Source organism: Siniperca chuatsi, linkage group LG18 (genome assembly GCF_020085105.1).
Source record: "Siniperca chuatsi isolate FFG_IHB_CAS linkage group LG18, ASM2008510v1, whole genome shotgun sequence".
Taxonomy (NCBI): domain Eukaryota; kingdom Metazoa; phylum Chordata; class Actinopteri; order Centrarchiformes; family Sinipercidae; genus Siniperca; species Siniperca chuatsi.
In genome coordinates this window covers 27,984,427-28,011,970 of record NC_058059.1, presented here as the reverse complement: position 1 = coordinate 28,011,970, position 27,544 = coordinate 27,984,427, and the positions used below count along the sequence as shown (strand labels likewise).

The following is a 27,544-nucleotide window of genomic DNA, read 5'->3' as shown; positions in this document are numbered from 1 at the left end:
TTGACGTCCAGCGTGCTGACACTGCTAACCGGAGCCGAAGACGGCAGGAAGCAGCGCTTCGCTGAGCCTCTGGTAATATACGGATGTTGCGTGATGCTATGACGTTAGCTATGCTGAAACGAGTGACAGCAGGTGAGCGCAGTCTCTAATGTGAAGGCCTGTCAGTTAGCTGCCTAGTCTGCGCGTGCTCGTCCACGTTGAGTAGTTACCGAGTTCAGGTAAAGTTGGGAACAAAGGCAACAGAAGGCGCCATCCGGTAAGAATAAAGAATACATCTTTTGCTTAAGTTAGCTAAGTCTCTCAGGCAGACTCAGCACTTTGTATTTCCTCAGAAATCCCGCACGTGATCTCTGACAGTGTCAGCTGGGGGGGGGGTATTTATGTTGTCACGCGCCGCCTGGGTCGAAGTCTGTATGAGGTCATCTAGTCACTGCTAAAGCAGGGGCTGCGGTGTGGCGGGAAGCGCCTGCCATGTCTGTGCTGGAGTCAGCAGCTACAGCACCCCCCCACCTCATCCTCCCACAGCTGGCAAACAGTGCTGACTCCAGCACTGTTTTTACTGACACATTACACAACATTTCTTGTCAGAGGCAGAAGTTGGCTGGAAACCACAACTGCAGACGAAGACAGTGATTAGATCGGATCTTTGTCAGGTCCAGATGTTTCACTGTGATTACCACACCCATGTAAAGTGTATACCTGTAGACTTCTGATGACAAGTGTGATCACACAAACAGACCAAGTAGAAACATAATGGGGCTGCAGTTTAAGGTGGGGGGGGGTTAAACCTGCGTTGTCTGGATCAAAATCACGTAAACTGCATCTGCGGTTTAGTCTAAACCCAGTTTCTGTTTCCCGCCACTACAGATCACCACATCTTTATTCATTTAAACCTACTGCAGACGCGAGTGTGCGTCAAATATTAAATACACCCCAAATGTTTCTAACCTGAAAATAATTAAACCCAAGAAATGTTAACAATCATCTCTTCGGAGCTGTCAGTTATTAACCCCACTTCAGACATGGATTGCAGCGATTACTAACTGGAATGCATTGCCAACAAGGTCAGCATTGTTGTGCCGAGCGGCGGTATCGAAGTCCTCAATTTGTGCAGCTCATTGTAGGTGAGGTTGGTTCATCCCAGTCAATGGCAAGATTATGCACATAAAAATGCAATACTATTAAATACAACAAACATTACATTGAATTGTCAAACACTTAATAAAACCATTTTTGAAATAGCCTTAATTATAAAAATGGCTGAACGTGGAACTTTTAACAGTGTTTGGATGCCAGACCTGAGGGGTGCACCATGTATCAGGGCTGAGTCCTCACCGCAGCGGCCCAGGTTCGAGTCCGGCCCGGGCCCTTTGCTGTATGTCATCCCCTCTCTCTCTGCTGTCACTGTCAAATAAAGCGGAAACACCAAAAAAAAAACTTAAAAAAAAATCACTATTTACAACAAAGGTAAACCAGCAGAGGAGTGAGAGCTAGCTGCTCAGGCTGGTTAGCCGTCACTAAAAGCACATTTATGCCCTCTGAGAGAGTCACTGTGTGGGTCCCTATGTTGTAGCTGAGCTAGCAGCTCGTCATAGCGGCTAGAGGAGTTAGTGAGCCAAATTTAGTTTTAGCTGTTTCCAGTGGAACGCCTAAATACATAAAATCTTCTATGGTGCACTAAGTTTAATTAGATTTTACGCCAGGCAGCTCTAGAGCCTGGATTCAGCCATGTCTGTAATGGGCGGAGGGAAAAGCACCAGGAATACTACTAAAAAAGCCACCATAAAGTATGACACCAGAAATCTCCACACACATACATGATATTTTTCTGTTGACATTCACTTACTTAAATGAGTGTTATAGTTGAGACTACAGTGGTGTGCAAAAGTGTTTGCCCCCTTCCTGATTTCTTTTTTTTTGCATGTTTGTTACACTTAAATGTATCATCAAACAAATTTAAATATTAGTCAAAGATAACACCAGTAAACACAAAAGGCAGTTTTTAAATGAAGGTTGTTATTATTAAGGGAAAACAAAATCTAAACCTGCATGGCCCTGTGTGAAAAAGTGATTGCACCCTAAACCTAATAACTGGTTGGGCCACCCATAGCAGCAACAACTGCAATCAAGCGTTTGTGATAACTTGCAATGAGTCTTTTCCAGCGCTGTGGAGGAGTTTTGGCCCACTCACCTTTGCAGAATTGTTGTAATTCAGCCACATTGGAGGGTTTTTGAGCATGAACTGCCTTTTTAAGGTCAGGCCACAGCATCTCAATAGGATTCAGGTCAGGACTTTGACTAGGCCGCTCCAAAGTCTTCATTTTGTTCTTCTTCAGCCATTCAAGTTCCCTTAATTCCCTTACTTCCATTTTAAGGTGCTGCTTTAATATGTCATGCGATTGTATTATAAGATTCTGTAATACTGACATTCAATATTGTAAGTGTTTGTGTTCCTAAGGAAGAGGTCATTGATACTTAAAGTGGTATTTTATATCTATTGACATTTAATATCACACTTGAGTCAGTCATGTATACTTTACATTACTACCGAAAACTGGCATAGTGTTTAAGGTGTTTCGATGTGTTTTTTTTCTCCATTCCAAGACTGTACTACACAAATAATGTTTTCTAGTTGCCCTGTGGCGGTCTCTGATTATATTTGATCACATATTTCCTCCCAGTGAGTGATGAGACTTGAGAGGCTTTAGCTGAAAGTCAGATGTACGATGGAGGACGACTGCAGGCCTCTGCTGAGCTGCGAGCCGACTGGAGAGAGCTACTCAAATAGAGGCTCCACAGACTCACTGGACTTCAGGGCTAAAAGGTAGATTACACTGAGACACTACACCAATCAGTGTGCAGTACTGAGAAACAGCTGCACACAGGTTCATGTTGTTTAATAGATAGAACATGAAATAGCTCTATGCATGTACTGGCACACTCAGAGTGGGTGCAGAGCCATAAGAAATCATTTGATACCAGACGTTGGATTATATCTATAATACTATAATATACATACAATAATAACACAGAGAGTGAAAACAGATATATAGATACTCACTCACACACACACACACACACACACACACACACACACAAAACACTAACAATTAAAACAAACATGTATATACTGTAGTTTGTTGGTACAAAAGCCCAATGTCTTTATTCAGTTTCTTTCCATTGAAGGGCATAACAGTATTTTTCATGGAGGACACAGGCTGACCAATTTTGACTTACATTTTGATAGTTTCATATAATCAAGAAAGAGACCCAAGACACAAAGACATGGGCAGAGAGGTAATACTAAAGAAACAATATCACATAAGATCTGTGTTATTTTTACCCAGACATGTATCTCCTGGCACTTCCACATACGATATACTAATGTACATGTTGTAGAGTGAGAGCTGATAAAGACACAACAATACCCAAGTGAGCTTTAGCCTTGTACCAGACCCGTATTGTGTGTTTTCTCCCTTATCTGTGTTATTTAATGTCATGTCCTGTTTCGTGGATTCAGATGGTAGTACTCTGGCTTTGCTTTGTCCACATGTTTGCTGTACATGTGTATTGTGAGGTGGGGTATGTCTATGAACTTAACGAATTTAAAATTGCACAGTATATTGACACTATATAAACTGAACCATTTTGCATTTGTAGTTTCTCTTTATAAAAAACAAATGCCAATATAGTAGCTTTTACCCAAAGTTTGGGTCCAGCGTGGACTGACCTGGCCGTGCATGTTTCTCTTCTCTGACAGCGTTTGCTCGATAATAAACAAGGTGCTTTCTACAAGTTAGGCTTCCTGGAATTCATTTGAAGACGTTAGCACTGTGTGAGTGTGTGTGTCTTTGGCACCACCCTAGCATTAGCAGTTTGTGTGAATTTTAATGCAGTTAGGTATTTCACAGTGACCAGCTAGCTTTCTGGCACATAAAGCATTCCAAACACTCCTTTCCAGCAAGTCACATACACTGATGTGTGTATGTGACTTGCATGTTTGTTTCAGTGTATATGAAGTCATGATTAAGTCAGTCAAGACATGTTTAAGGTTCAAAACAAAACAAAAAGTGTTTGTATTTGTCCTCTGTATAATTCAATAGTCTATAAAATGTCAGAAAATAGTGAAAAATGCCCATAGCTCGTTGCCAGAGCCCACCGTGACATAAACAGGTTGCTTATTTTGTCCGACCAACTGTCAAAACCCAAAGATTTTCCGTTTACAATGATATGAAACAGAAGAGCAGCAAATCCTCACATTGGAGAAGCTGGAAATGGAGAATGTTTGGCAACTTTGCATTTTGACTTAAACATTTAATGGATTATTAAAATTTTTTGACAGATTGAATATTGTTAGAAATGATATGATTTTTGTCTGCTTCTTCTAGGCCTTTCCACGTAGAACCCCGGAACATCGTAGATGACGACCCACAGGAGCGAGTCTCTGCTGAGGCTGCCATCCTCAACAGCAGAGTCCATTACTACGGCCGACTGACAGGCTCTTCTGATAGACTGCTAGTAGGTTGAGTCACTACCTAGTTACTTGTTACAGCCATGGACAGATTATCATGACCATGGCCCCTGGGCACAGATTCACTAAATACCTACACACCACACACAATACGGGCCAATAACCTAGACACACACCATGTATTAGCTTATGTTGCAATCAGTGTATGTTGACCATTTTGGTATGTTGCATTAAGTGCATTAGTTCTGTTTTGTTCTATGTATACCGTGTACATCATACATTATTTATCTCAAATGTACAGAGCCACAGCTAAACAGCCCGAAACAACGGTGAAAACCGGCTTTCTTCTGGCTTCCTTTTCCTCCACAGTTCATGTCCAGTAACCATAAGTTCATAAGCACGTTCAAGCGTCTCTGTCGTTTGTTTTTAATCCTTTTGCTTACAAAAAGCGTCATCCCCTGTTCAGACAATAGAGGCGCAACAGGTTTTATTGTGAATGGAACCTCCAAATAGCAATCTGGCGCCTTCCCCCGTGATTCAAGACTGTCAGGTCTTCCAGCGGCGCGACCGGGAGGAGTTGAGAGAGCTTCAACTTTATGCAGATTTCCTCTGACGTGCTGGAGCAACAACCCGTGCTTGTTTTTATTCCCTCGGGGAAGGGAAGCACAGCACTTGGCCGTTGAGCTATGAGCTCCAGCTCGACTATGTAAAAGTGCTTGAAGCGAATGTGAGGAAAAACGCTGATCATTGCGGTCATATGGTGCCCCATTCAAAATGATATTATAATGAGGTATCTGGACTTGAAAACGAAGTGTAGAAACTCATCGCTCGGGAAATGAACTACTTCGCTGTGTGCCAGTATAGCGGCAATGGAGAAATAACTGTCCAATCAGAGTCGAGTATGCATATTACGTGCTTAACTAAACACGGCCGTAAGCTTCAGAGCCTGCTGCTTTGAGTCTGTATGTGAGAGCAGCCCGTCAGATACAGTCTTAAGACAATGTACATGTCAGGAAATGTTGACTGCGATTCACAACCCAGTTTTTAGTAGCTCGGATGGTGATGCACTCCATCAGTGTATCAGTTGGTCAGAGAGACGTTCAAAATCACAAGTTCTCCACACCAAACCGTCTGCCATCTCCTCTGTAGCAATAGCTAGTAGGTTATAGCTAGACCACGAGTTTGTTCCAACTGTGATAATATCAAAAATCCTATAATTGTCTTTTATCACAGCAGACATTTTGATTTGCCGTAGCAGGAAAAGCACAAGTGTTACTAATATATATTCACCACTCCCTTTATGACACGCAGTGGTGTACGCTGTACTGACAGAAAACGGAGACTTTACTTATTGACCATTCACAGCATGTGTGTTGTTTTGTTCTATGGGCCTCCTGTTGGCTGGTGGGCACCACAGACCAAAGAGTCTGCAAAGTTTCATTTGATGCTTCTCTCTGTATGTTGAAATCTGCAGGACAATTGTATGACAGTATTGGACTCCTTTGGACCAGCTATCACTTTTGTATGTTAAGTAGGACCACTTTATAATTTGCATCTGTATGGCTACTTGGAATAATGATGCTATCGGTCTGTGTTGGGTAAGTCAGTTAGTCAGACGACGATTCATGTACCGTCAGTTTTGTTCTTATAGTGGGAAGCGCAGGGTTCAAGAATAAGCGCTATATTGGTTTGTTGCTGGTGTTTTGTTCAGAGGCGTTTACGAATGTCATGTTTATGAGCATACTGTAGATATTTTAGGATATGACATCTAAATTCAACAACATGCACTTTTCCACCACAACTGTTAATGGCCTTGGGCATCCCATTAATAGGAAAAAGAACTTTTCTATTCTGAAATCAAAACGGTATGATGTGGTGTTTCTACAAGAGACACATGTATCCTCAGAAGAGTCAGAGAAACTGTGTAGGGATTGGGACGGCCATGTTTTCTACAGAGTAGGGTCTAGCCAAAGACAGGGGGTTATAACGCTTATCAATAAACATTTGCAATTTAAATGTATAAGGCAAATTAAAGACACAGTGGGAAGGATGCCCATAATACTACAGAAATACAGCCTCACACAATTATTCTGGAAAATATTTTGCTCCGAATGGAGATGGACCACAATATTTTGCTGACTTGGAGGCAAAAATACACCAGGTTGGAGATTATAATGCTATTGTCAATGGTGATTTAATTTAATAAGGGACTCAACTTTGGATTGCAGTCTTGTGGTGACCAGGATGTGTAAGGCCACACTGGCAGTTAGGAGTATGTCTGAGTCCTTGACTCTTGTGCATGTGTGGAGGACATTATGAGATTATACTTGTTTTCTTACTCGCATGAAACATTTACTCGGATAGACCTTTTGTAATTCTCTTACAGTCAGTGGTTACTTGTTTGATTGGGAGTATTTTAGTATCAGATCACACTTTAGTAAACCTAGAGATCGTAGAAAAGGTTTCAGTCGTAGTCATCTGGACACTGTTTTCAGAATCAAGACGTTTCGGCTCCCATTCAGAAGTCATTCTCAATTGTGAAAAAATTGGACGGGAACTGGAAATTTACTCTGTGTTACATAAGCCCCGCCCTCAGGAAGGAATCTGCCTGAGTATCTGTTAATAGCTAGTTTCACCTGAAACTGACCTAATGGTTTCCAAGATGGCCCAGTAATCAGTAATCAGGCCTATTGTTTTCTGGCTGCATCTACTTCATCACTGTTAAGTACCTGATTAGCATGTGATTGGCGTGACCAAGGTGATAATACACTCTGATAGACTTTGGGCAGATTAAATCTCAGACCACCATTTCTGTTCAAAGAGGGGTTCTCTTTTTTCACAAAAATGGCTTCCTTGATGCCCCGTTCAAACCAACTCTTCTCTCTACTTAGAATCTCCACCTCGCTGTCTTCAAATGTGTGGTTTGTAGCTTTTAGATGCAAATGCACGGCGCTCTGTAATCTGAGTTAGCGTGTCGTCTGTGCTGATAAAGTCTTTTGTGAAGTGGCTGTTTAGTCTCGCCTATGTACCGTTCTTTGCAGTTTTCCTCACTGCACTGAATGGAGTAGACAACATTGCTCTGTTTCTGTGTGGGTAACTTGTCCTTAGGGTGAACGAGTTTCTGTCTTAAAGTGTTGCCTGGTTTAAAGAAAACAGGAACATCGTGCTATCTAAAGATCCTTTGTAGTTTTTCAGACAGTCCAGATACATAAGGAATGGAGACACCGTTCCTTCTTGGTTCTGTTACACTTTTGTCCTGTTTTTTGGCTCTTTTAACTTTGCTGATAGCCCAAGTAGGATAAGCACAGGCTGAGAGTGCATTCTGGACATGCCTTTCCTCTTTCTTCTTACCCTCTGAGCCGGTGAGCACTTATTGGGCTCTATGTTGTAATGTCTGGATTACACCCAGCTTGTGCTGTAGTGGATGGTGTGAGTCAAAGAGCAAGTATTGATCCGTATGTGTTGGTTTCCTGTACACTTCTATCTGGAGCTTTCCGTCCTCTCCTCTGAGTGTAGAACAATCAAGAGGCCAAGCGGTTCTCTTTGGCATCCTCTTGTGTGAACTTGATGTTGGGATCCACAGTATTGATATGCTCTGAGAACGCTTCCACGTCTTGTTTCTTGATTTTCACAAAGGTGTCATCCACGTAGTGGTAGCAACGACTTGGTGGTGTGCCTGGGAACGAGGATAATGCCTTCTTCTCAAACTGTTCCATGTACAGGTTGGCCACAATGGGAGAGACCGGAGAGCCCATAGCACAGCCGTGAATCTGTCTGTAGAAGTGTCCCCGGAATTGGAAGTAGGTTGTGTTGAGACAGATGTCTAATAGTTTGCATATGTGTTCAGGTGTAAGCTTGGTCCTTTGCTGCAAAGTGGAGTCCTCCTGCAGTCTCCTCCTCACCGCTGTCACTGCTTCTGAGGTCGGAATGCAGGTGAACAAGGACACAACATCATATGAAACAATTACGTCATCTGGGTCCAACTGGAGATGTTTCACTTTGTCCACAAATGTCTGTGTGTTTTCCACATGATGTTCTGTGTTCCCCACCAACAGAGCCAAGATTGTAGTCAAATGTTTGGCTATGTTGTATGTGATGGAATCTGTGCTGCACACGATGGGTCTGAGTGGAACATTCTCTTTGTGAATTTTGGGAAGGCCATAAATGCAGGGAATGGCTTCCCCAGGGTATAGTCTGTAGTACAGAGGCCTGTCTATCACATCCTCCTTCTCAAGCTTCTCTAGACAGTCTATAACCTTCTTCTTGTAGCCATTGGTTGGATCTCTTTTAAGTTTTTGATATGTGGTTGTGTCTTCAAGAAGGTTGTTGACCTTGGTTTCATAATCGGCTGTGTTCAGAATCACAGTGCAGCGACCCTTGTCTGCTGGTAGAATGTTTATGCTGTGATCCTTCTGCAGTGCTGAGAGTGCCCTCCTCTCTTCGGATGTAATGTTAGAAGGAGGTGGTTTGGCACTCTTTAATGTTGCAGTGACACGTAGCCTCAGGTCTGCAGCCTTTGCTTCAGTCATCTTGTTCTTCCTAATGGCTGTTTCTGTGGCTGTGATGTAGTCCGCTGTGGGGATGTGGTTGGATGTAACTGAAAAGTTGAGCCCTTTGGAGAGCACATCTTTTTCCGCCTGTGTCAGGATGCGGTCTGATAAGTTTTTGATCCAATTATTTCTGTTCCCATCCAATTTTTTCACAATTGAGAATGACTTCCGGATGGGAGCCGAAACGTCTTGATTCTGAAAACAGTGTCCAGACGACTACGACTGAAACCTTTTCTACGATAGAACACTCCTGGACGAATGAGGGACTACACCGTCTAAACCTAGAGATGTTACCTTTTTGCGATAGCACAGGAATACCTAGATGGAGATTTAACTGAGAAGTTAATTTCAAATTCTACATAGTCAAATGTGCCCACACCTTCTACAGGGATCGCTGGGGAAGCTCTCAAAGTAGAACTGAGAGGCTTTGTTATTCAGTATGCTTCTCATAAGAAAGGAGAGCATTATAATGCAGGCAGAAATTGAAGAGAAAAGGGTTGAGACAGACTTGAAAAGGAACTTCAGTTGATGAACTTTTGAGTTGAACTTTTATTGATGTAAATCGGTGGTCTTCACTTTATCTGTCTTTGTGGGGTAAAGCTAATGTTTTTAACATGAACTGTGTTCTGGGAATCAATGATTTGCTTCATTCTCTCCCATTAGAAATCCCCTCCCCTCTGAGTATTTTAAGAAATTTGATAGCATATGTAAGGAGTTTCTTTGGAATGGAGAGCGGCCACGCACACATCGTTTGATTTATCATTATGTGTTTAGTGCACATTGGTCATTGCCCTCTTGAGAGAGCTCCTCCATGGTTCAATATAGAGCAATCTGTCTCAGGTCCTCTCCCTCTGTCACACTGCCTGTCCACGTCCTCTAAACATGGAAAGTCTCAATTGTATTTCACCTTCAGTTTGGATCGAAATGAAGCCTCCAGTATTTGGTTGAATCCAAAGCTAAGCATTGATATACAGCCTTTTTTTATCTCTCTCTCTCTCTCTCTCTCTCTCTCTCTCTCTCTCTCTCTCTCTCTCTCTCTCTCTCTCTCTCTGATGGCCGCCCACCATTGAGTCTGGTTCTGCTCGAGGTTTCTGCCTCTTAAAGTTTTTCCTTGCCGCTGTCGCCAAGTGCTTGCTCATGGTGGGATTTTTTGGGTCTCTGTAAATAATATTATATAGAGTTCGGTCTAGACCTGCTCTATAGGAAAAGTGCAATGAGATAACTTCTGTTATGAATTGGCGCTATATAAGTAAATTGAATTGATGGAAAAAGTTTTTCTTACATAAAGAGGTTTGTACTATGATAATGTACTCAAAACAGCAACTTCAACTAGACCATATATTGCAAATGATTTTTGGGTCATGTCTACATCCCCCAAGGTCAGCAGATGAGTTAAGTAAAGTTCTTCAGGTGCTTGGTGAAGGACGGGGGGAATAAAACGGCTGCAGCCCTTAAATGTGTTTGGGAAAGAGATTTGGGTGTGCCATTTGATGAACAGGAATTGGATCAACTAATGTCAAAAGATTAAAGGGTAAGGCTCATACAATTCCAAATGTGACATTGTTACAACTGGACCCCCAGTAGGTTGTATAGTCCTGTTTAAATGATTCTGCAGCCTGTTGACAATGCAGTGGAGATGAAGGTACACTTATTCGCGCACCGTGGCCCCAAAATCCATCAATTCTGGATAAAGACTCACTATTATATTGTCAATGTCATAGGTGTACATTTTGGATTCTGTCCAAAGCTTTATATTTGATTGTAAGGTGGTATCTGCTCTCTTAAGGATTATACCAGGATTCTAAAGTTGGGACGATGTCGCATGAATGAATTAGAATGTGGTTTTGTGAGATCTTTATCTGGTAAATGGGTGTTACTACAGATTGGTTTGTGGATTACGGTGACATATTCCCTAAGATATGTTTTCTTGTCTCTGTTACATGGTAAATATTATACCACTATGATGTGAATGTAACGTGTTTATTTTTCATAAAGGCTCATGTTACTGTACCTGTGAGGGCTTCATCTTTAGTATCTGGCTGTTTTTTTTCCTCCAGAGTCCTCCCAACCATGTGATCCCCCGGCCAGAGGAGATCTACATCTACAGCCCTCTGGGGACAGCTTTTAAGGTGACAGGCAGCGACCACTCCTCTAAAAACCCCAGTATCATCACCATGTAAGCCCTGCCAGCATCAGTCAGTGAGTCAACCTGAGCTAAATGTTCTCTTCGTACTTAAGTGAATGTGTTTGACTGCTTTTCTCTCCTCACAGATTTGCTATATGGAACACAATGATGGGCACATCTATACTCAGCATACCCTGGGGTATAAAGCAGGTGATTTGCTTTATTCCACATACTTCACGTCCTTGGCTCGTTCAAAGCCACATCTAAAATGACAGTAGTTTTGTATTGACCTCAGTTACTCTTGAAATGCAGAGTTGCAGCATGTACTGTATGCACATATGTATGCAATTTGGCTTAATAGTCAATGTTGTCTTTGTCCTTTAGGCCGGTTTTACTCTGGGGATCCTCATCCTCATCTTCACAGGCCTGCTGATGCTCTACTGTTGTTACGTCGTCCTCAAGTCACCAAAGGCAATATGTAAGTCCAGCAACACTTGGGTTTAAAATATATTAATCTGCTAATGGTGGCTACAAAGTTATCAGAACTGATTGAAATTTAATTACATCTAATAAACTGCAATGATTCTTTTAAAGTCTGCAACTCTATTATTTTATGTTTCCGATACAAACCAACTATCAATCATTTTATAGAATAAAGTGTCATTTTCTGGTATTGTTTGTTCTCGAGATACTCATATTCATTTTTAGAAAATAAGGAACAAGAGAAACTGCACCGGGAAGAAGTGGAATTATCTCACCCCTTAGATTTATTTCCCCAACGGGAAGGGACCTATGGATGTGGCGACCCCATGACCTTTCACAAAGCTGTGAGAGCTTTGAGCTATAAGACTTTGCTTTAGCTTCTCTTATGCAACCGTTGTGTCAGCTACTCAGCACAGTATGATGACTGTGAAAGTAACAGCTAACTGGGGATATTATCAGCCCTTGTAAAGTCTGCCCTCTGCTGAGCACATTATTATTTTTGGGGTCCAAGCACCAACAGTGTTGGAACCCTGTTGTATTTGCTGTTTGTTTTATTGTGTGTGCTGTAAGCCTGTATAACCTTCATAGCTATATTTTTCATCAACGAGTAGCTTTGTGGCTTTCTCGTATTTGGTGTGAGATTTGTTCGGGTATTGTGAGAGTGTGAGACGGAGCCTGAGAGCGGGTGTCGGGTGTCTCACTGTTTACATCATGAACATTGTGACAACTAAATGGTTTCCTTTTTAGTAAAATCTAGATTTTTATTGCTTAAATTGCATACAATAATACTATCTGTCAAAACTAAACCCATTTATTGCATTTAAGTGCCATATTACCTTCTGGGTTTTAAAGAAATGAAGAATGTTCTGAAATGCAAAAACAGCTTTTGCATAGATGATTTTTAGTAATCGAGTTACTCGAGGAATTGTTTCAACCCTATATAAAAGTAATGTAGCGCCATAAAAGTACTAATTTCTTTCCCAAAATGCACTTAAGAGTGAAACATGACAAGAATAAAACTAAGAACAGAGAAGAGAAACTATCAACAAACTTAGTGGAGTTGCAGAAACTTTAGTGCTGAAGGGAAACTCTTTTAGGACATTATTCTTAGTGCTGGTTAGGAAAGGTGAGTGTAGGTTAGGGAATTACAATAACTTGGTTTGATAAGCATACACCCCTGAAGTATCACTTAAAGTATCTCCGGAATAACCAAACCTTCAAGATCATACAGTAACTCAATGTCCAACACCTGCGTGGAATCGCCACAATTAACTTGATGACATGAATATAAACAGCTGTTTACCACAGTCCCTCTGTTTGGACGTGCAGTCTCACACAAAGACAGCAGCATGGGCTCCAAAGTTGTAGAAAGGTACTCATCGGGTGAGGGATATAAAAAGATTTCCAAGGCTTTGAAGATACCTCGAAGCAATGTTAAGACAATCATTAAAAAGTGGAAAGTGTATGACTCCAGCCAGAGTCTACCAACATCAGGGCGTCCATCTAAACTAGATGACCAGGAGAGAAGTCATGTGGTCAGAGAGGCTACGTGGAATCCGATGGCAATCCTGAAAGACCTACGGGGTTTTATGGCCAACAGAGGGCAACGTGTGCATCACACACGGTGGCGGGAAAAAGGTGTTTCTGAAAAAGGTTCATCTGAAAGCCTGTTTGAAGTTTGCAAAGAGACCCCTTGAGGATCCTGCCTGGGGGGGGGGGGGGGTGTACTTAAGAAATTAATACATTTCAGATTTGTTCATTAAATGCACTCTTTTCAAATTAAAATGATTTCACTGCATTCATGTGGTATGTTGAATACGATGATGTGTGGTTGAAACTTTGCCAGTTGTTAACTACATTATGCGAGAAAGCTGGAGTAGCTAATGTTGTGACCCATGATATACTGTGTATAATGTTAGATTTACACAGCCACAGTGCAAACAGACAGACTTGCTGCTGTCTGTCATTTCAGGGTCAGCAGGTGCTCTTGGTATGCACATCCAGTATGTCCTCCTGATTTACAGATTTAAAGTTGGTGCAAATCTGTGCAGCTGCCACAAATGTTTAACATTTGATATTGTTGAATAATAGATCATAATAATATATTTTCTCCCAATTACACCAAATTCCATGTGCACGTATTGTCATATGAATCCAGGTGAAACTCTGATGATGATTCATATTTTTTAGTATTAATGCTGTGGTTTAAGGGTGTCATCCTGTCCATTCGTTATCTGATGCTGTCATCAGGTGGTCTCATGATGGTACCATGTACCCCCCACCTACAGAGGGCAGCATGTGTGCATGGGATTTATCCGAAACACAAGTGTTTGTTTCTGTTGCTGAAAACTGACAGCCAGTCAGAAGGACATGAATTCATTGCTCTTGCTGGGCAAGGTGTACTTTGTTGCTCAAACTGTTAAAATATTTACCCTCAAATTAAAATATGAAGCCAAGAAAAACTTGATCATTTTAGAGAAATGTTGTAATATCAGATGACTCATGTAGGCTGATTAGTAGATAATGTGGCATTTCATCGTAAAGAAGTTCAGTGCTGTGTTTCAGTCTTTGGAAGTCTTGTCTGCTTCTCCTCAGTGGAGCCTGTCACTGTTGCAGGGCTGCAGTTGAGTAGTGTGTTATGGTAGGTTAAGGTATATTTTAAAGGCTAGTATGAACAGGAGGAATGATTACAACTATTTTACTGTTTATATGGGCACCTGACTACTGTTTTAAGACGTTCTTGAAAAATTGTGTATAAATGTACTTACTTGAAATATTTCAGCAGCTACAGGCAGTAGTATTAACTGTGGCTCTAGGATTCAAACCAGCTCCAATGGGTGACGTCCATCTACATATACAGTCTATTGCATTACCACAGTGTAAACAGTCATTTCAGTGTCAGCAGATGCTCTCATGTATTGACCTCAGACTGCTGAGCTCTCAGTACTCTGAGCTGTGGTCTGTTAGCATGAGCGCAGCTGTTTACAAGCGATACCCCAACAATTGAAAAAGCAATACCCCTGCAAAAAAACCAACCGCTGTACAAAGGTTCAACCAGAAAGAGACAAAGATCGTCTGAGCAACAGTTAGATAAGAATATAAGAAATTAGCGGCCATTGGTAAAAGAAACTGGAAGCTGAGCGTTAAAGTCTGTGCAGATGTAATGCAGATGTAAAGCACAATAACAAGCTGGGATTAACAGGCGTGCTGCTTTAGCAAAGCTGCTGTTAAAACTTCACAATAGAAAGCATAGGTTAGTCCAGGGTTAGCACTGCTGGAACCGGCAGCTGAACACACTGTGGACTGACAATCACAGTTTGAACCTATTCAATCTAACCACTGAGCAGACTGCAGAGGGCCCAGAGACAAACGGCGTCCCAAAATATTTACAGCCCAGCTGCACCGTTGTGGTTCAGTAATGATCTAGGGTCACTTATGCTTTTCTGGACTGGAAAACAAATAACAAATCGAAGAGTATTTAGGGGAAAATGGTTCCAACAGTATTCTCCCCTGTCATGTAACACTGTGGGGACATCGACTGAACGGACGTTTTAATCATTTCATTATTCTCAAACTCTTTCAAATGTAAATGATACGTTTGGTGTATAATTGTACTGTTTTATCTGTTAAAATAGCCATTATTGAAGGAAAGAAGAAAAACTTCATTACAACAGGTGACTCCAAACATTTGAGTGGTAGTGAATCTTTATTTTTGCCTTTTAGGGTTAAAGTCTATTGCAGAGAACAACACCTAACTAGGAGACACTTCACCACTAGTGAATGAGATGCAAAAGGATTTATTGACATTAGTTTTAGCTAATGTCTGACTTGCACTCCCTGACCGTCCCAGGGTGGAGCAGATCCTGGCAGTGTGTGCACTGCATGAGGGTGGCTCAGCCTGCCCAAGCATACGAACACATGCATATCAGAAGAGCTTTTTTAACCCCTGCTCAGTGAGGGCCCTGTCCTCCTGTCCTCCTGAGTGCCCTGACACGGTGCGCCTTTGCTTCCAATTAGCGTCGGGTGCTTGGACCCCCGGTGTACGTGCTTGGAGGTCTAGTTTGGTTTTTTTGTGATTACAAATTTTTCTACTCCACATTACCAATGGTAATTATTCTTTCATTAAAAATAATTTGCTTAATAACCTCTTTTAGGTGTTTGTGATGAGTGTCTTCTCTTGCATGTACTTTCCAGCCACACCTTACAGCAGCATGCACACTGACCCAAGTGAGGCAGACACATCAGATCACAGTTCCTATGGTTAGACATCATTGTAACTGAAATTCTTGGGAATGCTAAATCTCAGCGTTCCTCAGCAGAGAGGCTTGGAAATCTCCTAGATAATTGAATGATACAGTGGTGTTGCATAATGGCCGCAATTATAAATAGTTTGTTGTTGTTTCTTTCCTGTTTTCTGTCAGTTGGGTATGGTAAAAGATCTTCACTGCTCTGTTTCTGTCTTTCTCTGTGTTCTGTCCAGCCTACGTGGACACATTCGACTGGGAATTCCCTGACGTTTGTAGGTACTACTTTGGCAAATTTGGCCAGTGGTCCAGCTTGGTGTTCTCGATGGTGTCGCTCATTGGAGCCATGGTGGTTTACTGGGTCCTCATGTCCAATTTCCTCTACAACACCGGACAGTTTATCTACAGTAAGTGACAATCTTGTCAGTACCAGAAAGTAGGTATCACATAATTATGTAGTTCCAATTGGTTGATTGTTTAAGCAAAGACATCTTAGCACTTTGAAGGCAACACACATCAGTGGTATCTGACACTTGGCGCTCCCTGGCCACTGTACCTTGGCCACTTCTGTCTGTACAATGCGTCTGGTGTGTGCTCTGGTTGTCAAATGACCTGACACTGTACAAACATGGCTGATGTGTGTTGCTCCTATGGAATAGCCTGATGAGCATTTAATTCCAAAGTCTACCTCGCCGTGTGCTCACCATGGAGTCCATTGGCATGTTATGTAGCGCATTGTGACTTTAAAGGTTTATTCAGTAAAATATGGCACTTTAGTCACATTTAGACATGATTACACTGGCAAATACATGTCCTCCACAACACTCTTGTTTTTCTCATTCGGTCACAGTCCCTCAGAGCGACCTGAGGCTTAATATGATAATAATGTTCAGTGTATACCCAATGTTGTTAAATGACCGACTCAGCTGAGGTGGAGCCATTAGTTAGCCTTAAAGCTAACATTACCATACCTCATATTCAAAGTTTAATCTGTGTATTTTATTCCAAGACAATACACGATGAGAGTATCACTAGATGTTTGCAAAACCCTCGAGAATGTGATTCTGTATTGAGCTGACATTTGCAAGTATTATCTGGCTAGTTTATGCGGTCAAATTTATCAAAGGTTATTTATCTGTTCTGCAAATATAATGGAACTACACATCGGTATTGACAAACCTCTTTTGACCTTTCAAATGCTGCACTTGAAGAAGATATACCAAATGCAGAGAAAGATGGTGGTAGGCAGTGTGGATGGGTGGCTCTGTCTGAGAAAGTCCTAGCACTATTGAGACAACACATGAGAACACCAACTTATAGGTTATGGTTATGGTTTTGTGCAGAGAGATGGTAAATTATTATAATGTGCAAGTAGAGCTTTTGCTTTGATCTGACGGTTTCCTCTCTTGTCTACAGACTATGCTCACAATGTCAACATGTCAGATTCAGAGTTTGGAACCAACGGCTCAGATAGAGGTAAGTCACTTAAATGATCCAACTTTCAAATGTAACTTTATTGACCGTGGACATATCTCACAGAGCTAGGACCACTGAGGTCTGACAACCAAACATTACAGCACGCTTCTCTCACAGCTGTCAGCTTTGCTGTGGGACAGCCCAGATTCACAGTGTAGGTGGGTCTGTTAGCAGACGATGGCTAACCTTGAATTCCAAGCAAATAAAGACCAACAGGATGCGTCCGATACGTTTGGAGCCTGTGCATTTGGTAATAATGGGTAACCTGGAATGTTTTTCTAAATCCTTTTACCTTTTGTTTATTTGCCAATACTTGTCTTCTGCTAATAAATTTAGTTTTTCTCATACAAATTGGTACTGTTCCTGTTCTGTTACAATTAGTTTTTAATCTTAACCACAATTTGTGGTCTCCTTGTGATGTAAATGTTTAATAGAGATTTTAATCCTAAAATGAAGATATATTTTTGTACAGATATCAATATCAGAAATGCCATATCCGTCTACGGTTAGTTTCTCCGTCAGTGACGATATCACTACTGTCTTTTCAGGTTCACTAAGTACATTTTGAAATTACTTTCCCCGTTGTCCCTCACCCATTTCTGGACTGCACGCTTCATATTCCAACAATTGACTCGTTTTTTCTTAAATCTCAAGTAGGAAAAAAATCCCTTTGAGTTAGTAAAGTGACTGCCTGGATGGTAATGCTTTGTTGATTTGTTCACCAGTCATCTGTCCATACCCAAACACTGACCCTGGAGGGAACTACACCAGCACCCTTTATCTGGGTAACAGTGGAAATGATACTTCTGACGTCGGCTCGTTTGAACACTGGTGGAGCAAAACCAACACCATCCCCCTCTACCTCATCATCCTGCTGCTGCCACTGCTCTGCTTCCGCTCGGCCTCCTTCTTCGCAAGGTTCACCTTCTTGGGTAAGAGAGAGCAATGACATGAAGAGCGGGTACTAGTGTTCGTGATAAGTCAGAAGGCTTAGACATTGGGTGCTTATTCAAGAAAGGCAGTGTGCCACCAGAATATCTTTCCAACTCACTGTTGGTGTTTTGAAACTCAATACAGTTCAGCAGCAGCAGCAGCAGCAGTGACCCGGGGGAACACTAGGTGCTTCTTTAGATTTTTGACTGGCTTGGAATCCTAGCTAAAGATTAAAGCTGCATTACTTGATTTTTGGCAGCCAGGTAGTAGCCAGTGTGTGGGATACCTCCGACACCTGCACATATCCGAATAGCTAAATCAGTCAAGGATAAATGGTAAACAAGTTTTATGTGCTGGGGCTTGTTCCAGACAGCGGGTTTAGTGAAAACTGGATTTGTTAACCCTGAGTTGTGGGAAGAGGGATCGCTTTGACTGTGGGAACATACGCTGTGAACCGAAACAGCTCGCTGGTTTCTCTCTGTCTCCTCCCCTCCTGCCGAGCCTCAGAGCTGTCAGACATGCCGTTCATTTCCTCATTCAAACGGTCAATATCAAAGTGCATTCATTTGCAGAGGTTTACGTCTGGAGAAGAAGATCAAAATCCCGGTTGGATATCTATCTTTCTTAGAACAGCGATCTCGCATTCAAACATTACACATTGTGGATTCATTCTTAGCTCAGAATAAAGTCTGTGCTTCGTCCTACTTTTTTTGTCAATCCCTGCACTGACACAGTTAATGCATGTTGCTGTGTGACGTTTTAGAACCATAAGACACCAATCAATGAATAATCATGTTGTGATTGGTCACACTGATGGAACAATTCTATCATAGTTATCACGTATTAGAGTATGAAAGCTTCTGAGCGAGCTCAAAAGACTTTCAGATTTTCAAACTGTTTGCGTGTGAGTGAGTTGTGTGCTGCATATAGTCTGAACGTGTTTTCATGGCATTTCAGTGACTATACGACATGTTGAACTATAGTCAGTGAATGCTGTTGAGCCAAGATTTATACACTCCCTGGCCACTTTATTAGGTACACCGATACAATCTTATGCAATCCAGTACAACAGCTCTGTCACATGTTTTGTTGAAACTTTCCGAGAGGTGTTAATTCAACCATATGTTTATTGCTGAGACTGTAGTTAGTGGTGGTGTTGACCTGGACCGCATTATATTGAAATGTGTTTCTAATATTCTCCCCCCCCATGTTTGTAAATGTAAAAACACCTGTCAGTATAATGTAATCCAGTTCAACATCACTGCAAACTACAACCTCATTAATAAACATATGGTGGAATTAATGCCCTTCTGACAGTGTCAATCAAAACTGAACATTGTTATCTTTGTTAAGGTAGAATTTAAAGTGAATGTATGTAAAATAGACGGGCTATGAGGTTACAACCATAAGTTTAATCTGTATTTTTGTATTTCATCTTCATTTCTGTGTTTCGTCCCCGTCAGGTTACAGCTAAATAAATAAATATATTTTTATTTATATATATATATAAGTTTTAATGTACAATATAGAGTAAGATTCCACCACTTTATCACCCGTTAAGGAAATTCAACTCTGGTGAATGATGAATAATTGGACCAAGCTGACTAAAACTTAACAGTGGTAACTTTTTGACTCTTTTCTCCACTTCAGCTCCAACTTTCACTGCTGCTGCTGTGTTTTTAAAGATAAATACTCACGCATTAGTATTTCTGTCTCCAATAAATTAAAATGGAGGCACTGCCTTTTTTTTTTAATCCATTGCCATGGAGAATCGTAGTATCGGAGCTCCATTAATGATGCCTTTTTTCATTCGGCATGTGCTTACCTCAGTTTTTGATTCTAGAACAGCGGATCAGAGATAGTTCAGTCAACTCAGAGTTCAGGGTTAGGGTCCCAGTTTGTTAAACCTGCTTTCTGAAACAGGCCCCTGGTTGTGGGTTTTCCTTCTGATTGTGCTGTGTGCTGCATCATTCACCCATCCATTGTTGCATCGTTCCATCTTGTCCAGGCACCATATCAGTGGTCTACCTGATTGTGCTGGTCACTGTTAAAGCTGTCCGCCTCGGCTTCCACCTAGAGTTCCACTGGTTTGACACAACCCAGTTCTATGTTCCAGGTAAACCTCCTGCTGTTTGTCATGCTTCTTTATGTATCTGTCCACAGCAACTCAGTTGAACCTAGTAGAAATACTCTAACTGCTAACTGTAGTCCAATTATATATGAAGCTGTTGATTCCTGCTTGAAGTCTAGATTGTAAAGGGTCCTTCCTGTGACACCGTGGCACTTATCCCTTTAACATCTTTGGGTGTATAAGGCCATTTTAGACAATGTTGCTGATCAATTAGCAGAACTTCTTTATGGCAGTATTGGATTTTATATGATATTTGCATCAATGTGATGGCCTTGGTTAGATATTGAATTTGGTGGATTAGCCATTCGACATTCCTGTCGAGGTATTTATTATCCATAATCAATTTCTCAAGAGTTTTTAGAAACTTTACTACATCGTAACATACATCAAGATTGTGATATAAATTGGGATATTGTATTTGGCTGATGAGAGTTCATTTGTGAGTTTCTTACTGTATCTGTTGATGTAATTGGTGGATGCGGTCCTTTGGTTGATGTCCAACTCTTCCAGACAGACAATTCAGCTGTTACTGACCAGATTGTAATACAGTTTGATATTATCCATTTTATTAAGGGTTCCTTGAGAGTAAGTCAAATCTTCCTTACCTTTGCTCTAGCTCCACCATCTTGCCAAAATTCTCCCTCTCTTCTCTGTTACACAATAACTGTCATAGTAATTCAGCAGATTGACATTCAGTTTTAATTTTAATCTCTGCCCACTGATGCTCCCCAGAGGACGGACCTTTTCCATTTTGGGCATTTTTCTCTAGTGCCACCCAAGGGCCAAAATATTAACTTTTGCATGCAACGTATCTCATAATCTGAACGTTGCAACCACTAGGGGAGCACCAGTGCAGATTTAGATTTTTCGTTTCTGTTCAGTAGCAGGTGTATCATTTCTGTCTTATTCTGTGTTCTTTCAGAGTTCAGACTGCTCTTCCCTCAGCTGACTGGTGTCCTCACTCTGGCCTTCTTCATTCACAACTGCATCATCACATTAATGAAGAGCAACAAGCACCAAGAGAACAATGTGTGCTTAATTCACCCATGCTGCTGCACAGCTTCACACACTGCAAACATATGCATTACATTGTACTAATCTGGTCTCTGCTCAGATAACACAGTTCAATCTCACAAGTTATTTCTTGCTATTTTTCTGAGTGAATTATGTGAGTCTTCATCAGTGATGACAGTACCCTTTAATGTCCAATTCAGAAACGGGAAGGAAAGAGTCTTCAGATAAAATATCAACTGAATGTAGTCAAGACAAACCTCCCTATCATGCTTTTCTGACCTCAGAAAACACGATAAGTAAAGTGATGCTGAGTCTAAGGTGAATGTATTTTGGTGTTTTCAGGTGCGGGACCTGTCGGTGGCTTATCTTCTAGTAGGACTGACCTATCTGTATGTGGGAGTGTTGATCTTTGCTGTCTTTCCCTCACCCCCTCTCTTCAAAGACTGCATTGAACCAGTGAGATTTACACTTCAGTTTTCTTATCTTTTTGTTTTTATTTTAATTATTATTATTTTTTTAACCTCTTTTGAGGTGCTTGTGTTTTTGCCATATAAACTTGAACTTTAACTATAGCTTGACCTTATAATGTGAGATCAATCTGCATTTTCTACCCATGTGTCTTAGGATGCACATCTGGATCCAGACACTGATTTATAACCTCTAAACTAGTGAGATTATTATCCTTGACAGAAGAAGTAGTTAAGATAAAATTGCTCAAACATTTGCCATAATCTTGCAGTTTGACATTTTTCATGCTTCTTTTTTACTTGTGGCCATATGAAAGTGAAAGCTGTAAAGCCAAAGTAAATAGTGTCATCATAACAATTATCCACAAACAATTAGTTATATTCATGAAAGGGAAGCAGTTTATTGAAGGGGAAAAAAAGAGAAGAAAGGTTGAAGACACACAGATTTGAGGATTTATTGGAGAACAACTGCAAACTGCTAGGTAACAGCAGTTACAGATATGGCTTCACAGTCATGGTATTATCTACAGAAAGCGTAGCTTCCCTATAGATTGTCAAACAAACCCCACATTGCAAACCCTCCACTGCTTTTTTCTCTCCTACAGAACTTCTTAGATAACTTCCCCAGCAGTGATGTGATGGTGTTTGTGGCTCGGACCTTAATGTTGTTCCAGATGATCTCAGTCTACCCCCTGTTAGGATACTTGGTGCGGGTCCAGATGATGGGCCAGATATTTGGCAATCATTACCCCAGGTAACATTGAAGGATATTATCAATGAAGTTCTTGTCTTATTTCATTGGAAGCAGACCTGCACAGCAGACAGATAATGATAACATTGGCTCTAACAATTACAAAGTATGCTAAAATACGACTAGCCTGAAATTCAGACTGAATGGCAATTTTGCTACCTCTCCATTTAAGTACCACATTATTCATTCTGACACTAGCTGTGTCCCGATGCATGTCTGGATCCTCCAGATTTACACGAAAGCCCAGGCAATTTTCCACACAAAACTGCATCTTGAAATTTGTGTGAAGCTTAGTGGAGTCAGTCCACTCAGTCAGTCTGACTGACTTATCATGGCTCCTCCCTCAAATACATATGTAATAATTATGAGAGGGGTGCGTCTAGCAAAAACTAAGATTCCAGCATGTGACGTCTATTTAATACATATACTGCTTGTTTCTGGGCTAGAATGCGTCGCGTTAGTACATCTGGACCTTAGTTTTTAAGGCAGACTTATGTTAAAGCTGAGTTACATGAGGGATTATTCAGTGCCTTGGAAATGTTCTTATATTCTTCCTCTAATCTGTACTTTTCAGTACAATTGTCACAGATTTGTCTGGAATGTTCCTTTGTCTTCATCGTGTATTATTTGCCAACCAGCTGCTGGACCTTCCACGTTCAGGTGTATTTATTATACAGCCCTCCCAGTAATAATCCTTTTGAGGCTGTTACAGATATCAATGAGAGTAAAAAAAACCTCTGCTGCTAATAATTTTTAACACATCAGATAAGTAGTTTTGATAAGGATACATAAAATTGATTATTAAAGAATAGTGACCAAGATATCTGCGGGGTGGGGCATTTTACAAAATAAACTAAGCTCTCTGGTGGACAAACTATATAACGGAGATGGATGACCTCAAACATATATTTGACATTTCTTGTTACTTATCAGCCGACATTGATACCGATATATTTGTGATAAACTCACTGTACACAAGCTGCTCAGCAGCAAACAGCAGACAGATGCAGTCAGAGAGCAGCTGGTGAACATAGCGGAGCATCTAGCAGCTAAAGAGCCAGATGTTTCCCTCAGGAGCTGCTGGAGACCAAACACAGAGCTAACAGATAGTAACAACAAAATAGAATTTACAAAACAGAAATAACATCAACAAAAAAAGCCTTAAAACATGACATTTGGCTTTTACAACACTTTTTTCATTCTTCTGTGCAGTAAATCTGCAATCTTTCAGCACATCATTGGTTTTCACATTGTCTCTCTCTAGTTTCTTGCACGTTCTGGCACTGAACATCTCAGTTGTTGGAACTGGTGTCCTGATGGCCAGGTTTTATCCCAACATTGGATCCATCATAAGGTATGTTTAAACTTGTTTCCCTGTCCACTGATGGCTAAGAATGAATTCATCAAATTGAATTAGTCCAAATGATTGTTTTTATGTGCTTGAATATGCTGGTGTCTGACGTGTGTAATGGCAACAGAGGCAGACCTGTGGCCGCACTGAACATAACATAATATGGTCGGGACTCTCTGTATTTCAAAGTGGTGGGATTTATTATTATGTTGATTATGAATGGTATCATTACTGAAATTGTTCAACCACACTTAAACAGACTTGTTTCAGTGCCAGAAGAGAAAGTACTGTTGCGTGTAGATATCCAAATCTAACTGAACACAACTTTAATAATCATTTTAAAAATGACTCTAGAATTTCAGTATTGTGCTTCCATAGATATCGAGGACTAGATGGGTCATAATTATATGAATAAAACAGACAGATCAATATATTAATAAATTGGAGGGTTTTCGAGCATGAACTGCCCTTTTAAGGTCATGCCACAGCATGTCAATAGGATTCAGGTCAGGACTTTGACGAGGCCACTCCAAAGTCTTCATTTTGTTCTTCTTCAGCCATTCAGAGGTGGACTTGCTGGTGTGTTTTGGATCATTGTCCTGCTGCAGAACCCATGTTCGCTTCAGCTTGAGGTCACGAACAGATGGCCTTGATGTTCTTTTTGCTCAGCACTGGTTTTTGTCTTGGAACTCTGCCATGCCGGCCATTTTTGCCCAGTCTCTTTCTTATGGTGGAGTCATGAACACTGACCTTAACTGAGGCAAGTGAGACCTGCAGTTCTTTGGATGTTGTTGTGGGGTCTCTGAATGGCTGATGAAGAACAAAATGAAGACTTTGGAGTGGCCTAGTGGAGATAAGTTGAGCAAACTGTTTGCAAATGTTTATTCAACATCTGTTGCATAATAGCCGAACCGTATATGGATTCAGATGAGAATTTGATACAGCATTCTAGTGAGGCTGACAGATGAAGAAGAACAACAAAATAAAGACTTTGGAGTGGCCTAGTCAAAGTCCTGACCTGAATCCTATTGAGATGCTGTGGCCTGACCTTAAAAAGGCAGTTCATGCTCGAAAACCCTCCAATGTGGCTGAATTACAACAATTCTGCAAAGATGAGTGGGCCAAAATTCCTCCACAGCGCTGTAAAAGACTCATTGCAAGTTATTGCAAACGCTTGATTGCAGTTGTTGCTGCTAAGGGTGGCCCAACCAGTTATTAGGTTTAGGGGGCAATCACTATTTCACACAGGGCCATGTGGATTTGGATTTTGTTTTCCCTTAATAATAACAACCTTCATTTAAAAACTGCATTTTGTGTTTACTTGTGTTATCTTTGACTAATATTTAAATTAGTTTGATGATCTGAGACATTTAAGTGTGACAAACATGCAAAAAAAAAGAAATCAGGAAGGGGGCAAACACTTTTGCACACCACTGTATGTAATGAAAGGAGCCGATGTGATTGGTCATGATTGTTATCAGCCTGTAACACAGATTCAGGTAGACCTGCGGAAACAAAAATATCAAAGTTTGCCACCTGACAGCACTTTGTACCCTGCCCCATGATTCAAGAAATCAGTGCCCAAAAGCAAACCTGGCACATACTGTATGTTTCTCATATATTGTTCCTTCATGCTTTTGCTCACATAGCATTCTTGTTTCAAGTGATTGAGCATGGAAGTTCATTCTTGACGCAGCAAAATAATCTTGATGTAACAAAATAATCTAAACTCGAATGTTTTAAGTGGTTTGCCATGGTCATTGTTGTTGAATAAAATGTTAATTCTTCCTTACAGACTTTGCCTTTCCCCTTTTTAGGGTTGTCTTTTTGCACCCTAAGTTGTCACTTTAATGCACTAGTTGACCTGTTGTGATACTGTACTTAATGCTCTGTACTTATGTTAACTCTCTGTCTCCCCTTGCAGGTTTTCTGGAGCAACATGTGGCTTGGCTTTAGTTTTTGTCTTTCCTGCCTTAGTCCACATGATCTCCCTGAGAAGGCAGGGGGTGCTCCGCTGGCCGTCAGCCCTCTTCCACAGTTTCCTGATCGTGCTGGGCATGGCCAACCTACTGGCTCAGTTCTTCATGTAGAGAAGGAGTCAGACACAGACCAATCAGAAGCAAGATTAAAAGATGTGATGGAGATTTCAGATGGGAATCTCTTAAATTAGATGTAAAATAAGGGAGTTCATAACCGCACAGTGTGTATTATCCCACTTATGACATGGCCACCAAAATAATGCCCAGATAAAGCGCAGTCTCCAGCCAGTCAGATTTAATGTCTGGCCGTCGGCGTTCGATTAAATATCACACACTTTCTGTAGTAAGAATGATTGTTGAGTGATTTGTAAAGGTTTATGTTTTAGGGGAATTACAGGAATCCAATGTCTTGGTTTGATAACATTATCTTTTTATTTTCTTCATGCAATCCAGCCGGTGGTATTTCTATGATAAACTTTAATTTATAGATCATTTCCTGCGTGATACTGTTGATTATTCCTGCATTGACTGATCCCGGACCTGCCCAGCCAAGTTGTATAGACTTTGATAACATCAGCAGCAAGCTAGCAGGAACATTTGGAATATGGGGTCAGTATTGAGAGCTAAGACACAACCAGGGGAGTGTCGTCTTAAGCTATTGTATTCTGTTTTTCTGTAGATTCAAACAGCATCTCCATGAAACATTAACTCTACAATTTTGAGTGAACTCTGAAGCAGCTATAATCTATAATATTTTTAATAATAACAATGAATCAAATAATGTGTAATGTGAGAAGCGTTGCTCCTAGTCATGAATGTACAGAGAATTATCAGCTGAATCTGTAACTCCTGTCTGCTTTATCGAGCTTTATAGTAAGTTTCAGCTCTTTGTTTAACTGTCCGGCCAACAACTTCACTGTTTTGGCTGACACTCACGTCTCTCAAAGTGTCGTTTTCGGCCACATCAGGCAGCTGTTTTCAGAGAAAAGCTCTAAAAAGCCACTGTACACTACCTGCTCAGCAGCAAACAGACACAGTTAGAGACTAGCTGGTGAACACAGTGGCTAAACAACCAGATATTTCCCTCAGGAGTTGGTAGAGACACAAACACCACTCCAAATAATTGATAATGTTGCTCTGTAACCGCTTGGTGTGTTAAAAAAAAAAAGAAAAAAAAAAGCAACTGTTTGCTAAGAAGTTCCCCATATCAACTCAAAAGGCTGCCCTAATGTAGGCAAGAAAAATCTTTTATTGCAGGTTTAAAGCAGTTACAGTGAGGCTTTACAGCTGAATTTTATGATCATATAGAGTTGTCTTGCTGACACCACGGAATACTAACTGTGGTTATGTAAACTGTTTATATGTTTTGGGGACAGCCATGTTGTGTGTATATTTTTTGAAGAAACTTTTGGCACAATCTTAAGTTTTATGAGCAGTGTTGATTTACTTGTTTGACATGTTTAAATGATGCCTATTTTCTAGATACAGTGCCTAATGTGTTGTATTTTACTAATGATAGGATAGACAAAGGGAATATGTGCGTGAAAATAAAACATCAGTCTATAAGAA

General features: G+C 40.9%; 1 protein-coding gene across 3 annotated transcripts in view; it reads left to right on the top strand.

Annotated features, from left to right (window-relative positions):
* Positions 1 to 27,544, top strand: part of slc38a9 (solute carrier family 38 member 9) — a 27,790-nt gene extending 246 nt beyond the window's left edge. Inside the window, exons 1-15 of one of the 3 annotated variants that reach the window (XM_044174184.1) lie at positions 1 to 72; positions 2,682 to 2,824; positions 4,389 to 4,518; positions 11,079 to 11,197; positions 11,293 to 11,356; positions 11,531 to 11,624; positions 16,110 to 16,280; positions 17,290 to 17,349; positions 18,075 to 18,281; positions 20,291 to 20,398; positions 21,336 to 21,442; positions 21,770 to 21,883; positions 22,500 to 22,648; positions 23,910 to 23,999; positions 25,921 to 27,544. The exon at positions 1 to 72 is cut by the window's left edge and continues 241 nt beyond it. In XM_044174184.1, the coding sequence (XP_044030119.1) occupies positions 2,727 to 2,824; positions 4,389 to 4,518; positions 11,079 to 11,197; positions 11,293 to 11,356; positions 11,531 to 11,624; positions 16,110 to 16,280; positions 17,290 to 17,349; positions 18,075 to 18,281; positions 20,291 to 20,398; positions 21,336 to 21,442; positions 21,770 to 21,883; positions 22,500 to 22,648; positions 23,910 to 23,999; positions 25,921 to 26,086 (1,677 nt within the window). In that variant the 5' untranslated portion in view covers positions 1 to 72; positions 2,682 to 2,726 and the 3' untranslated portion in view covers positions 26,087 to 27,544. Of the gene's footprint in view, positions 257 to 2,681; positions 2,825 to 4,388; positions 4,519 to 11,078; positions 11,198 to 11,292; positions 11,357 to 11,530; positions 11,625 to 16,109; positions 16,281 to 17,289; positions 17,350 to 18,074; positions 18,282 to 20,290; positions 20,399 to 21,335; positions 21,443 to 21,769; positions 21,884 to 22,499; positions 22,649 to 23,909; positions 24,000 to 25,920 lie in introns of all 3 variants that reach the window. The other 2 variants (XM_044174185.1, XM_044174186.1) reach the window with 2 other exon arrangements.